The sequence below is a fragment of the Mus caroli genome, unplaced genomic scaffold (assembly GCF_978045245.1).
Source record: "Mus caroli unplaced genomic scaffold, Mus_caroli_1 scaffold_6, whole genome shotgun sequence".
Taxonomy (NCBI): Eukaryota; Metazoa; Chordata; class Mammalia; order Rodentia; family Muridae; genus Mus; species Mus caroli.
The window spans coordinates 15,662,032-15,677,302 of NW_028227261.1; the positions used below are offsets into that span (position 1 = coordinate 15,662,032).

Below are 15,271 nucleotides of genomic sequence, written 5' to 3' on the forward strand. Positions count from 1 at the left end.
AGTCTTCATTTGCTGGACTGAACTGGGATCTCCAGGTCTTTCCAGACTTGTGGTTACAGCCTAAACCAAGTGGGGGAAGTTTCTGATTTGTCTGGATGCTGCTGCCCCCGTGCGGCCATGAGTGGAACCGCAGCTTCCGATGGCGCTTTGCACCTTGAGCTTTGTCAGTTCAGCCCTGCCTGGGAAGGGCAATGTTCTGGGGGGGGGGGGGGGGGCATATATCCTGGGGTACACCATTCCTCACGTGCTACCCAATACCTGACGTACTACCACCCACCACTAACATTTTAAGCCAGGCATCTCCCGTCAGTATCTTTTTTTGCAGGGGGTCACTGCACATAGTGGCGAAGCGATGCAAGCAAGGTTAGCAATGAAACTCCGGTCAGCACAGCTTCCCCAGTTCTGGGTCAAAACCTCTGGAGTCTGATGCCAAGGGAATTGCTTTTTGCGTATTTTTAACACAGTAAAACTTTGGCGGGGGGAGGAGTTCCCACATGGCAACTGCCCCAACAAAGCTTTAGGCAGGGCTACATCAAAACTCCTTTGCTAATAACATCTCTAGAAAAATCACCTTGTGGCCTTTTCCACAAGAATGTGTTCGATTGACTGAGAAACAGTGTTCAGGAGTCAGTCTAGGGGATTTGATTTTGAAAGCCTACAGGTTTAGCAACTGTGGTTTTTCTAGTTCTTTTCTGTAACCGAGTACCCTCCACACTCATCCACTAGGGATTCTCTAACTGGCTCGTCCAGGAGTTCTCAACCATCTTAATGCTGTGACTCTTTAATGCAGTTCCTCATTGGGGGTCAATGTGGTGACCCCCCCCAACCAGAAAATTATTTTGTCGCTACTCCATAACTAATTCTCCTGTTATAAATCCTAATGTAACTATCTGGTATGGAGGATATCTGATATGCAACCCTTGTAAAAGAGTCGTTTGACCCCCGTGGAAGGGCCGCGAGAACCACCGTGCTAGTCGGACAGATTCCAAAAGGGGAACGAGATGAAAAGGACCCCGCTTCCATTCACGCCACAGCTGGCCTGGCGCTGAGCGTGGGCGGAGAACACTCAGACTCCTAGACCAGCAGGCTGACTTTCAGGTGCCAGAGCCTCAGCTATTGGGGACCTCAACCTCTCAGAGCCCTGCAGAGAAAGCCAGCGGAGAAATGAGGTGGTTTCAAGTGACCCAGTTCCCAAGAGAAACCGCTCCAGGAACCATCCGAGCATGGTCTGGTGGCACGTGTCTGTAAGGCCGACGCTGAGGAGACAGAGATGGGGAGTGAGAGCAGCCAGGGCTCCATGGACCCATGGTGGAAATAGGAACCAACTCCACCAAGTTGTCCTTTGTCCTCTATATGTACGCCATGGCACACACGTGTAGCACACACAAACATACACATAACTACATGCAATTGTAAAGTTTTTTTGTTTGTTTGTTTTGGGTTTTTTTGGGGGGGGGGTTCGAGACAGGGTTTCTCTGCATAGCCCTGGCTGTCCTGGAATTCACTCTGTAGACCAGGCTGGCCTTGAACTCAGAAATCCACCTGCCTCTGCCTCCCGAGTGCTGGGATTAAAGGCGTGAGCCACCACGCCCAGCTGTAAGGTTTTGGTTTTTCATTTTGTTTTGTTTTGTTTTGTTGGGTTTTTTTTTTTAACTCAAACAAAAACCTGCCCTGGATCCCCATCTTTTCACTAATCCTCTTTACTAGATTCAAGCCACTCAAATCTCCATTGCTCTCCCAGCTCCCTCATGGGACTCTTTAAAAAGGGGGGGGGGGTGAGGGGAGAGAAGGGCTAGAGAAATGGCTCAGCAGTTAAGAGCACTGGCTAGTCTTCCAGAGGTCCTGGGTTCAATTCCCAGCAACCACATGGTAGCTCACAACCATCTGTAATGGGATCTGATGCCCTCTTCTGGTGTGTCTGAAGACAGCAACAGTGTACTCATATATACATAAAATAAGAAAATCTTTAAAAAAAAAAAAAGGGACGAAGTGTCTTACCATGTAGCCCTGGTTGGCCTGGAAATCTCTGTGTAGACCAGACTCGCCTCGAACTCTGCCTCAGTCTCCCGAGTGCTGGTGTTAAAGGTGTACACCACCATAGTCATCCCCCATTGAACTAACCACTTTACCTCACTGATCTGAAGCTCGACAGTGAACCCCCAAAACTCTGAGGCCACGATTCTTCCCTGTGGTATTTGAGGAGTTAAAACCTTGCCAGCTTCAGCCCCCCTGCTTTAGTGAACAGAGGCAACGGCTGCCACCACATCTTATCAAAGCAGCCAGAGCCCAGTCCCCCATCGCTGACACCTGTTCCTTTCTCAGGCCCTTGCTCCACTTCCTCCCCCAAAACCTTAGCATTGCTTCTCTGGAGGCCATGGACATCACCTGGTCACACCCCACCATCCCCACACTTCTTTTGTGGTTACTTTTCCGTCACAGCTGCTGGCCATGAGATCTCAGATCCTGAGAGTCACACTGTGGACACCTGGAAATGAGGGCTACGGTGGCACAGAGTGGAGCACTGTGACATTCTCAGTGCCTCCAGTTTATCTGAACGTGGGATCAGCAGAGGAGAAGAAACCTTATTTCCTGAGTCCTATCCGGCTTCCACCTAGAATAGATCTCATGTCCTGCAGAGCTCCAGCCAGGGGATACATCACCCTTGTTGGTATCAGGACCTCCAAAAACCGTGACACCACATAGGCAGGACCCGAACACGTGTTGCCAAGACAACACTATATTCCCAGAATCCACTTGGCTCAACCTCCCACCTTTACCTGTCATTATATCATCACCCATATATAAAGAAAGGCCCCCCTGATATCTCTCTCTCTTCCCCCCCTTTTCTTTCCTCTGCCACCTTGCCCCCTCTTTCCCAATAAACCTCACTTGCAACTCTTTGGCCTGGTGTACTCCTTCTGAAGCAGCGCAACGTTCCAGATCATAACCCAGGAATCTTTATGCAGGGGAGCTGCGGAGTCCAGGCAGCTGTCACCACCCAGCGCAATGGTAAAGCCGCCACTGCCACCAGAGAACCAACTCCAAGTGGACGGCCGCCACAGCCATCACTGCCTGAAGCGACTGCTACACCACATGGATTTCCACTACTGCCGCTGCAAGACTCACAGACTTCTACCATGTGAGCTGTGCCGCCCTGGTCCACCCTGTGGGGCTAGCTTCTGCTGGGCGCGTACCAACCACTCAGTTCCACGTTTCCATTTACCAGTTTGCTAGAATTCTTGCACAGATAACGCAATATTGATTGTTAAGGTCAGTCAGCAGGAGGGCCCCTAATTTCCCAGATAGAGCCTGGCTAGCTTTTTCTGGGGGCTAAAGGGTTAGTATTTTACAGCCATGCCTCCCGGATGACATACCAGTTAGGACATAGACCCCTTGGGGGACCATTTCCCTTGAAAGTGGCTCTCATTCCCCTCCCACTGTGGGCTCTTTCGGCCATTTAAGGAACCCCTGGGCCCAGAGTAGAGCCCTTTCTGGAAAGTCCTGGACTTACTGTGTAGCTTGTAGGGGGGCCCTAGTGACGACTTGGGCCTCTAGCCTGGCTTACTTCTTTTTGGTTATTGAATTCTTTTAAGGACGCCAGTACGATTAATCCAATAACACACACACACCATAGGTGCTGGGATGTCTTTGAATGTACCTCCAGGCATCCCACTGGGCTATCTCCTAGAAAATCTCAAATCTTTGAAGGTAACGCCTGAATTGAAGGCACCAAGATTAATATACCTCTTCAATAAGGTCTGGATTCAGTACCAGTTAGATAAGAGTTCCAAATGCCACTTAATGCGACCCTAGATCCAACTTTTCTCCAATCCCTCCATTGCTCCTCTTGTTCCCCAACTCAACTTCTCTTAGCCATGAAACCTACACAACCTCCACCAGATGGCGCTACAACGCTAGATCCAGCTAATGAGCCCCCTCCTTTCCACCAGAGACCTGTTTCCACGCCGCTGAAAACCCAAACTGCTGCCTCAGTTTCTCCTTCCCACCAGGATACCCCAGAGCCTACTAGCTCAACCTCTCCAGACGCCCCCTCCTTCTGTGCCAGCCACAGGTCACTCCAATCACCCTGCATTGGCACCTACCTTCACCCCTCCTATCACATGCTCTAAGACCACAGCCAAACCCACAAGTCCTTCTACCCGAGAGACACCTGACCCAGCATCACTCCTTCTTCTAAGAGATGTTGCTGGGGTAGATGGTTTTGTCAGAGTACATGTTCCTTTCTCGTTGAGTGAACTTTCTCAAATAGAGAGCAGACTGGGTTCTTAAACCTCTAACTCCTTTGCCTTTATTAAAGAGTTTCAATACATTACTCAATCTTATAGCTTGGCTTTCCTCGATGTACATATGAGAGTTACTAACTACTTACTTCCTGAGGAATGCAGGCTGGTATGGGAGCAAGCAAGAACGCATGCAGATGAAATTCATCGAACAGATAGAACATACCCAATTGGATCAGAGAAAGTGCCTGACCAGGTTCCTCGATGGAATTATAATTCCACAGGTGGTGTTTTAGCCAGAGACGGGTTTATAACATGCCTTTTGGCAGGCCTAAGAAAGGCAGCCTTAAAGCCAGTAAATTTCGAAAAACTCCAAGAGGTTGTCCAGGACAAGCAGGAAAATCCATCTTAATTTTTAGAACGCCTCACAAAGGCTTTACTGCAGCATAGCAACCTGGACCCTGAAAGCCCAGAGGTAAGTTATTTCTGATGACCTACTTCTTTTCCCAGAGCTACCCCAACATAAGAGGTGAACTAAAAAAGCTGGAGAGGGGACCCCTAACTCCACAGGCCTGCCTCCAACGTGTACCATGGGAGAGATGAGAAAGTCTGCAAACAAAAGATACTGTATGCTGGCGAAGACTGTCTGACCAGCCCCAATCACTGCCCTGGACTCCTGGTCTTCTAAGACTCGCAGACCACCAGGTACCTGCTACAAATGTGGTCGACAAAAAAACCAAAACCAAAACAAAGAACACATCTTTCAGTTGTATTTATCTTGTGCCCACTTCCTTGTCCCAGTCCTATGTAAATCATTCTTGCCAATGTTCTTGAAGGGGCACCAAGAGCTCTCCACATTACATTGTAAAAGTCATCATAATAAAGTAAAATCAGTAGAAAAATATACAAACTGAGTTACAACATCTTCAAAGGCAGACGGCAGCCCTGGAGTTCAGTTCCACATGCTCTGACAGAAAAGGGAGGCTGGCTGAATTCACTCCACCTTGGAAACCCCATGCTTCTAGCTAGCCAACCACATGGCCTACCCAAATTAAACAGTCATTACCAAGGTTAGGGAAAGGCCTTGTCAGAACAGGTTTGTCCCAGACTTAGCTCAGCATTGGCCCCTGTGGCCTCACCTCCTGTCTCCGAAACCTATAAAATGTCCCGCCTGGTCACACCAGCCAGTCCTCAACACCTGAACCATGTTGGGAATTACAGTCCTCGCTGCCATCCTGGCCTGCGGTAAGCTTGGGAGTGGGAACCAGCTGCAGCCAGCTGGTTGTAAGATCAAGCTGGCCTTGGGGATGTCCTCTGCTCCCCCAAAAGGCACTTTTGGGGTCCTGTGTGGATTCGCCCACTGAATGAGCATCTGTGTGTTGGTTGAGTCTCTTCCAGATTGGTAGGTCCTGGAGAAGGGATGGAGAGCTTCCAGGCTCCAGGGTGTGAGGTTTAGTCAGGTGACCCTGAACAAAGCCCACAGTAGGCACTTCACTCTGGGTTCACTCCAGGGAGCCCCAATCCCGCAGGGTTCTTTGCTCTCCCGTTTTTTGGTGACATTCTCCCAGACCACAAACTGAGGTTGTGACCAGTGTTTGGTTTGGTTTTGACAAGTGAAAACTCTTGACTAAGAATCTTAAGGGCTCTCTAGACACAAGAGCAAGCTAGACCCTACACGTACTGGGTGTGTCCTGTCTCCATTCAACAGCGGGAACTCGGAGGTCCAGTGGAGCTCAGTATCCTGCCAGAAGACCACATACTGCCTAACAGCCATAATGCCGGCTCCATCGCCTCACCTCAGAGCACACACTCTTAACCCATCCACACAATGTCCGAGACATGACAGTGTGGGACTCTGAGTGGTCCACATTGAGTGGCCCTCCATCACACACTGCACTGTGACCCACAGAAGATATACTTAGTCCCTCAGGAGCACCAGTCGCTGCCTGTTCCTCCCACTTCTTCTGTGTGGCTCTTTAAATGTGTCAAGTGGCTTAGTTCTGGGGAGACTCCTTGATTGAGGTCATTCTTCCCGCATCTCACACACACACACACACACACACACACACACGGAAACTGAGGCCCAGAGAGCCACGTGGACTCTCCCCAGTCACCAAGTAGAATATGAATTACCAAACAGGACCTTTCCCATCTCCCCCTACCCAGAGGGCCAGCCTGCTCACCTGCACCCCCCTCTTTCCCCAGCCTCCAGCTGTGGGGACCCCACCTTCCCACCCAACCTGTCAGCCAGAGTGGTAGGAGGAGAGGATGCTGTCCCCAATAGCTGGCCTTGGCAGGTAAGCTTGCTTCGAGGCAGATACAGGGGTGGGAGGGGCAGGGCTGGGCATCCCCGGAGGGCTGACTCAAGGTCCTTCTGCAGGTCTCTCTTCAGTACCTCAGGGATGACACTTGGAGGCACACCTGTGGGGGCAGTCTCATCACCACCAGCCACGTCCTCACTGCTGCCCACTGCATCAAGTGAGTGGGAGCGACACCTGGAGACCAGCGAGGAGCCAACAGTCCAGGCACTGGGCTCTGTTAGCTGCTGTCCTCGGCTAACTCGCCTGTTTGCTAATTCAGTTGACATATCGCTTCTCGGCCTTTTGGCTAAGATCAAGTGTAGTATTCAGTTGGCATATGAACAAGTCAACGTGTAATTTATCAAACAAAAATGAGGCTGGAAGAAGGGGGAGGGCACAAGGTGGTTCTGGCTCAAGTTAAAAGAAGATAGCCTGGAAGTAGGAGAGAGGAAGGGAGGGATTAAAATCATAAAATAAGGGAACTAGGGGTATAGCTTAGTTGGTGGAGTTCCTTCTTAGCATACACAAAGCCCTGGATACATGTACACACACACACACACCCTAATGCCACATAAAAACAGGTGTGCTAATACACACCTGTAACCCGGTCACTTGAGAAGTAGAGGAAGGGAGATCAGAGGTTGAAGACTATTCTTGGCCATTTGAGGCCAGCCTGGGCTAAAACGAAGAAAGAAGGAAAGAGGCAGGGTAAAGAGGTAAAGAAGGAAGGAGGAGGGGGGGAGAAAGAGACGGGAAGAAAGACCAATGGATCTGGGCAAAGACACAAAAGGAAGATCACTCACTGATCTGTGGGATTCCAGGATCAGCCTGAAGGAGGAGCCTCTGAGAACTGAGGTGGCCTTCTGGGAGCACAGTGTGAGGATTGGGTGGGTGGGGGGGGCGGAAATAGGGGTGTGGGAGGAGTCAGGGCATGTATGCAAGGACCACAGTATGACTGGAGAGAGACATTGCTGTGGGAAGGGCTTCAGGTTGTGAGTTAGCTCCTCAGCAGTTATGATGGTGATCACTTGCCTGCCATCTCAGGGCAGGAGGAGCTTGTACTAAGGGAGGACAGAGCCAAGCAGGTGTCACTCAGGTGCCTACAGCCACGTGGAAGCCTGAGTTGACAGCGGGCAGCTTGGCCTCTCCTAGTCTGCCAGTCTAGAGCAGCAAGGTAAAGTCCCCACCTGACCAAGACCCTGGCTCTAAGCTGTGGTTCTTCTCCAATCTTGTACAGGGGCTATGGGAACAGACTTCCCCCTTCCCGAAAAGCCCTGGTGTCAGAAGAGGACCGGGTCTCTAAAGCTCTCCCTGTTGGCCCTGCCTGAGGCCATTTGACATCTCTCCTTCCCACCTCTAGCACAGACTTGACCTACCGCGTGGGCCTGGGGAAGTATAACCTGACAGTGGAGGATGAGGAAGGCTCCGTGTACGCGGAGGTGGATACCATCTACGTCCATGAGAAGTGGAACCGTCTCCTGCTGTGGTGAGAGCCAGCCCTGGTGCAGCACGGGAGGAGGGTCCCCAAGACGGAGCCACAGAGTCTGGCCCCAGCTCTCAGCATGCCCAGCTGGCAGGAATACAGAATGGCACTCACTCAGACCTTCACACTGACCAAGGATGTGGGTGAAGTACACAGGAATTTCTATCCCTGAGGCTCCCACCATGCTGTCCAGAATTCACTCAGCCAGAGGCTGAGCCAAGAGTCACCTATACGGAGTGCTGAGCGCCTGCCCAGATTGCAACAGGCATATGAGACACCATCTCTCCTCTAAGTCTCACAACAGCCCTAGACAGGGAGCTAAAGCTAAGAGAAGTTAAGAAATACACTCCAGCCTGGCAGTGGTGGAGTGGTGGCACACGCCTTTAATCCCAGCACCTGGGAGGCAGAGGCCTTTCTGAGTTCGAGGCCAGCCTGGTCTACAGAGTGAGTTCCAGGACAGCCAGAGCTACACAGGGAAACCCTGTCTTGGGGGGGGGGGGGGAGGAGGAGGAGGAGAAGGAGGAGGAGGAGAGGGGAGAGGAAGGAGAGAGAGAGAGAGAGAGAGAGTCCATGTGGAGCTTGCTGGCACATGCCTTTAATCCCCTTTAAGGCCGGAGGATCTCTGTAAGTTCAAGGCCAGCAGTTTGGTCTGCATGAGTTCCAGGACAGTCAGAGCTATGTAAAGAGACTCTGTCTCTGCCTGGAAAGATAACTCAGTGGTTAAGAACACTGACTGCTCTTCCAGAGGTCCTGAGTTCAATTCCCAGCAACCACATGGTGGCTCACAACCATCTGTAATGGGATCTGGTGCCTTCTGGTGTGTCTGAAGAGTGACAGTGTACTCACATACATGAAATACATAAATCTTGAGAGAGAGAGAGAGAGAGAGAGAGAGAGAGAGAGAGAGAGAGAGAGAGAGAGAGACTCTGTCTCAAAACAAACAACGCAACAGCCAGATGGTAGGGGTAGTGCACACCTTTAAGCCCAGCACTCAGGAAGCAGAGGCAAGCAGATCTGAGTTCAAGGTCAGAACAGCTAAGACTATCCAAAAACAAACCCCTATCTCAAAAAACTAAAGCTAAAGAGAGAGGTAGAGACAGAGAAAGACACAGAGACAGAGAGACAGAAATGTGGTCCACGTCACCACGGGATCACCAATTGTCTCTCTCTCTGGCAGCAGAGAGTAGTTAAATGAACCTGCACAGGCCTTTGTGATCATGCTGGGCCAGCTGCAGCTCCTTCCCAGGCCCTTTACAGTGGTCCTGAAGAGTTCACTCTGTTGAGCTCTCATGAACTGGCATAGGGGGAAGAAGTCACATCTTAGGGGACAGATGTACCTACTGGAAGGTCACTTAGGGCTGGAAAGGTGGCTGCATGGTTAAGAGGACTTGCTGTGTGTCTTAGGGTTTCTGCGGTGGTGGTAAATATGCCGAAAGCAACTTGGCAAGAAAAGGATTTATCTTTTGTTTTTGATTGTCAAAACCTGCCTCTGCTTCCAGAGTGCTGTGATTAAAGGCGTCTGCCATCACTACTGGGCAAGGTTTGTTTTATCATAGACTTCCAGGTGACAGCCCAGCACTGAGGGAACTGAAACAAGAGCTCGAGCAGGGCAGGAACCTGGAGGCAGGAGCTGATGCAGAGGCCATGGAGGGATGCTGCTTACTGGCTTGCTCCCCACGGCTTACTCACCAGGACCACCAGCCCATCAATCGGACATAGACAGCACACTGTGCAAGCCGGGGGGACCCCAGTTCAGATCCCAGCACTCACATGAGAAGCTGTGTGCGGTAACCCCAGTGCTGTGGGAAGGGGAGACTTAAGGATTGCTAGGGATTGCTGGCTGCCAGCCTCAGTCTGGTGAGAGATGCTGTCCAGGGAATACCGTGGTGAGGGTTAGACCAGGACATCTCATGTCTTCTGGCCTCTGCACACACAAACACACACACACGAGCCATTTGTCCTCCAGAGTCCCTCCTGCCCCCAGCTTTGTTACCTAGCTGCTAGCAGATCCCTGGCCACCAAAGCTCGACACCCAGCACTGCCTTCTGTCCACTTTGCATTCTAGGAACGACATCGCCATCATCAAGCTGGCTGAGCCTGTGGAGCTGAGCGACACCATCCAGGTGGCCTGTATCCCAGAGCAAGATTCCTTGCTGCCTGGGGACTATCCCTGCTATGTCACTGGCTGGGGTCGCCTCTGGAGTGAGTACAGCCAGCACTGAGAAATCCCCAAGGCTTCCCGAAGGAGGTGCCACTGTCGATCAGCATGTCTCCCATGCGATAATAACAGCTAGTATTTATTATTTAGCCCAGACCATGTGACAAGCATGTCACAAGTGAAGGTGACAGCTGACACAAGGATTAAATAGGCTAGAACAGGGATGGGCTCATTGCCTTAGCCATAGAAATAAGCTAAAAATAAGAGGCAGGCCTGTGATGCAGAACTTGGAAGGTGGAAATGATAAATCAAGAGTTCAAGGTTACTTCACAAGGAGGCCAACCTAGGCTACATGAGAACCTGTATCAAAATAATAAACTAACTGTCCCCTTAGGGGTAGGAGGCTAGATCACATGGCAAACACATGCCCAAAAAGATGCCTGAACCAGATGGTAGAATGGGAATTAGAGCTATTAAGACTTGGAGATAGCAGAGGTTAGCTCTTAGGACCTCCTGGGGGAGGAAAGTCTTTAGATATGGCCCCTAAAGATGGGGTGAAGGAAGGAAATGATGGACAAGCCCCCAAGATCCCAGCTGAGGCAGAAGGGCCACAGGTCAACCTGCCTCAGTACAGAGTGAGTCAGAGACCAGCCTGGGCAACACAGGGAGACCCTGTCACAAAATGAAAAGTTAAGAGAAGCCTAGGGATATAGTTCAATGGTAGAGTGCTTGCCTAGCCTACTCAGAGGCCTGAGTTTGATCCTTAGCACAGTAAAACAGAAAGGGGAAGAAAAATTAAGACTTCATAAAGGCACATAGTCCCCCAAGGAACTGTGACCCAAAGACATGAACCATCTCAATGAGGGGCATACCCATGGTTCCCACAGCCTTCTGTACACTGGCTGGAGGTCAGAGCTAGGGCTGAGCCGAGGGCCAGGCTAACTCCCTGCATGGCTGCTCTCTCCCCAGCCAACGGTCCCATTGCTGAAGTGCTCCAGCAGGGTCTGCAGCCTATAGTGAACCACACCACTTGCTCCAGGTTGGACTGGTGGTTCACCAAGGTCCGGGAGACAATGGTGTGCGCTGGGGGTGATGGTGTCATCTCTGCCTGTAACGTGAGTGTCCTGACTCCACACCAGGGGGCAGGAGGGAGGTGGGCAGAGCAGGGTGAGGGTGGAGCAAATCGCACCCCTCCCTCCAAGAGGCCAGGCCCTGGTGAACCATGCGGGCCTAAGGGAAAGCCATCACTCCAGTCCACCCCTCTATGCTCACCCCCAGTGCATGGGGAGAGGCAGAAGGCTGAACCTGAGCCACTCAAGTTCAAGTCCCAATGCCAGCAACTGGGAGGGCTGCTGGGAAAGGGGAAAGGCCCTTTCTACCAAGTCTGGTGACCCGAGTTTGGTCCCCAGAACCCACATGGTGGAAGGAGAGGATCAGTTCCCACAATTGCCCTGTGATCTCCACACATGCACTGTCGCATGTATGCATGTACACATGGGTGCATGTGCACGCGCGTGCACACACAATGAAAATGAAAAAATTACTGGGGCTAGGGCCAGAGAGGGAATTCAGTTGGTAGAGTTTGCCTTGCAAGCAGGAGGAGCTGAACTCCACCCCCGGAACTCATGTTATGAAAATGCAAAGCACGGTGGTTCGCCTGAATCCCAGTGCTAGGGAGGTGGAGATGAGAATTCCTGGGGCTCACCGGCCAGTGTGTCTAGCCCACTTGGTCAGCTCCAGGCCAGAGAGTGTGTCTTTTGGTTCCACATATATACACATACATCTGCATGGACACTGGTACAAATACCTGAATACACACACACACACACACACACACAAACACACACACTCTCACGCACACCGACAGACATGCACACATGTATACATTCATGCTTACACACACATATACACATACCTTCATACATACACACATCACCTTCATCCACACATACACATGCCCGCAAACCTTTGCTCTCACAAACACACATTCATGCACACATACATACACACATGCATGTACATACACACATCAGAAATGAAGCCACAGTAACCACTTCACAGAACCACTGTGAACGTGTCTAGCAGCACAAAGTGGCTCCCTTCGCGTTCCATACGTGCTCCCAAAGGCTCCAGTCGGAGGTGACAGGGACCCAGAGTATGAGCAGAACCACAAAACCTCCAGAACCTTCTGCAGCATGTCTATCTCCCTTCTTTCCCAGGCCTCTTCAGGGTTCCCAGCCTCCTTGACTCTCTGGGCAGCACACAGCAGCTTACACAGTCCCCAAACAGTCAGGGAACCTGAGGCCGAGTATATTGCCATCATCCCAGATCACCGCAAATGGAGAGCTAGCTGACATCTCAGGGTTGGCCTCACAGGATGAGGTCAAGGTAGCCCCTACACTTTCTCTGTCAGAATCCTCATAGCTAGCCTGAGGCCTGAATACTAAAATATGGAGCCGGAGGATCCAGCTTGTATCCCCCACAGCAGCCAAAGCCAGCCTCTCGGGGTGGCCTAGAGCTGAGGCCTGCTGTTCTGCTGCAGGGAGACTCTGGTGGCCCACTGAACTGCCCAGTGGAAGATGGCTTGTGGCAGGTGCATGGCATCGTGAGCTTTGGTTCCAGTAGAGGCTGCAACACATACAAGAAGCCTGTGGTCTTCACCCGCGTGTCTGCCTATATTGACTGGATCGAGGAGGTGGGTGTCCCCTGCTTCCCATCCCTGGGCCCCTGTGCTCACCTCCTCATGCAGCCTCCTTCACTGGTCACTTAAGACCACATTCAAGTTCACTCTTCCATTCATTGAGAGACCCTGAATCCTTCTTGGAGCAGGCCTTGAGTCAGGAATGGGGGGAGGGGAGGCTCCCAGAGGGAGGCACATGGCTTAAGGGCATGGGGACAGAGGCAGGAGGTACAGGATGTGTTCTGAGTCCATAAGCACCAAGCTCTGAAGAGGTGACATACACCCCCCCAACCCCGCACCCCATGTTCCTCCTGGGAACCTATTACACAGCGGAGAGCCTTGTGCTGCCCTAGAAGGTAGCATGCCCCAGGGTCTCTCACATGGGCTTCTGCTTCTCCAGAAAATACATCTGTGAAGAGACGGTTCCAGCAGTCTCGACGCCCACCTCCCAACAGCAATAAAGCTCCTTCCATAAACACCTGAGTACATTTATTTATGTCTTCTGGGGGTTCTTGGGTCTCCAATCACCGGAAACAGACACTCTAGGCCAGGCTGTGGAGACTTTTAAGGCATGTGCCTTTATTATTGTTATTAAATTATTTTATTTATTTAATTATTAAATATAAGTGTAGTATATTTATATAATTATATTAAATGTGTTATTAAATAATTAATCACTGTTTTAATTATTTTATTAAGTAATAAAATTAATAATATAATATAATTAATAATAATAATAATAAAGAGGCAAGCAGGTAGCATAAAGGGTCAGAATTAAGGTCTAGCATCCAGCTGCAGATGGAGGCAGGGCAATGCTCAAGGCCAGGTTCACTCACTTCATAGAGGCCAAGGTACAAGAAGACACCCAAGTCTCAGAGACAGCCAATAATTATTAGGGAAAAGCGCCCAGCAGATGTTTGTCCCCATCTGGTCCCCCACATGCCACTCACCCCCATTCCTCAGTCATCATCACCCCCCCACACACACACACACACTACAGTCTCAACAGCAGCTGTTGGCCAGAGGTGTCCAGTTGAAGAACTTAATGGATCCTGACCCAAGGTGGTACAGGAAGAGGAGACCCCAGCCCCACCCACAGGCTTGAGAAACGCTGTGGTTTCCAAAGACACAGGAAAAGCCTTCATTGTGTGAGATGGGTAGGGAAACAGAGGCTCAGAGAGAGGAAGTACTGAACTAAGCCTCAGGAACGGGAATAGCCAACAGGCAAGAGCCACAGTGGACTGATCATGCCCCTAACCAACGGGGCCACTAGCCTGGAACGCTCCTGAAAGTGTGTCCTAAGGACCATAACCAGAAACAAGTCGGACAGGGAAAGGTTCATTTGGCTTATGCTTCCATATTACAGTTCATCAAAGGAAGTCAAGACAGGAACTTACACAGGGCAGGAACCTGGAGGCAGGAGCTGATGTAGAGGCCATGGAGGGGTGCTGCTTACTGGCTTACTCCCCATGGCTTGCTCAGCCTGCTTTCTTATAGGATACAGGACCACCATCCCAGGATGGCACCACCCACAGTGGGCTGGGCCCTCCCCATCAATCACTACTTAAGAGAATGCCCTACAGGCTTGCCTACAGCCCAGCCTTACAGAGGCAATCCTCTTTTTTCTTTTTTCCTTTTCTTTTCCTTTTCTTCTTCTTTTTTTTTTTTTTTTCGAGACAGGGTTTCTCTGTGTAGCCGTAGCTGTCCTGGAACTCACTCTGTAGACCAGGCTGACCTTGAACTCAGAGATCCATCTGCCTCTGCCTCCCAAGTGCTGGGATTAAAGGCGTGCGCAACCACTGTCCGGCCAGAGGCAATTTTCTAATCGAGGGTTCCTCCTCTCCGATGACTATACCCGTGTCACGTTGGCATCAACTAGCCAGCACAAGTGACCCCTTGTCTACTCGAAACACAAACACATACTTGTTAATTTTCTTTCTTGTTCATCCCCAAGAGCACACAAATATGAACATCACAATAGAAGATATTCCAAGACTTAAAAGTCCTACCGTCTTTACAAATCCAAACACTTTAAAATTCAGTCTATTTTTAAAAATCCAAAGTCTCTTTTAAATCCTAGAATCTCTTTTAAAATTCAGTCTCTCAACTGCAAGCTCCTATAACATCAAAAATAAATTATTTTTCTTTTTTTACTTCAAAAAAGAAGAACCCAGGGAGGGGGGAGTGGGAGGGGGGTTCAGGAGGGGAAAACTGGAAAGGGAATGACATTTGAAGTGTAAATACATAAAATAGCCAATAAAAAAAAGGAAAAAATTCTGAAAAAGAAGGAGGAGGAGGAGGAAGAAGAAGAGGAGGAGGGACCAGGGTACAGTCACAATAAAATAAAAGCAAAAGCAAACTCCAATTGTAAATAACTCAGGATCCAATGTCTGGGATCCACTCAGCATC

At 50.4% G+C, this 15,271-nt stretch overlaps 1 protein-coding gene and 1 pseudogene across 1 annotated transcript; both read left to right on the forward strand.

The window, feature by feature from the left end:
- The first annotated feature begins 5,446 nt into the window (after window positions 1–5,446).
- Window positions 5,447–12,952, forward strand: Ctrc (chymotrypsin C). Its single transcript, XM_021161263.3, has 7 exons — window positions 5,447–5,486; window positions 6,447–6,538; window positions 6,622–6,719; window positions 7,902–8,027; window positions 10,090–10,226; window positions 11,152–11,297; window positions 12,725–12,952. Exons 1-7 carry the CDS (start codon window positions 5,447–5,449, stop codon window positions 12,950–12,952), a joined length of 867 nt encoding a protein of 288 aa, XP_021016922.3.
- On the forward strand, window positions 6,829–6,912 carry LOC147004172 (U2 spliceosomal RNA; annotated as a pseudogene).
- Window positions 12,953–15,271: the final 2,319 nt, after the last annotated feature.

Excerpts from the sequence above, each read along its gene's own strand:
- Ctrc (XM_021161263.3), top strand. The coding sequence starts at position 5,447 with ATGTTGGGAATTACAGTCCTCGCTGCCATCCTGGCCTGCG. Across the intron at positions 6,720-7,901 it reads ACTGCTGCCCACTGCATCAA|CACAGACTTGACCTACCGCG; the intron begins GTGAGTGGGAGC and ends TCCCACCTCTAG. Across the intron at positions 8,028-10,089 it reads TGGAACCGTCTCCTGCTGTG|GAACGACATCGCCATCATCA; the intron begins GTGAGAGCCAGC and ends TTTGCATTCTAG.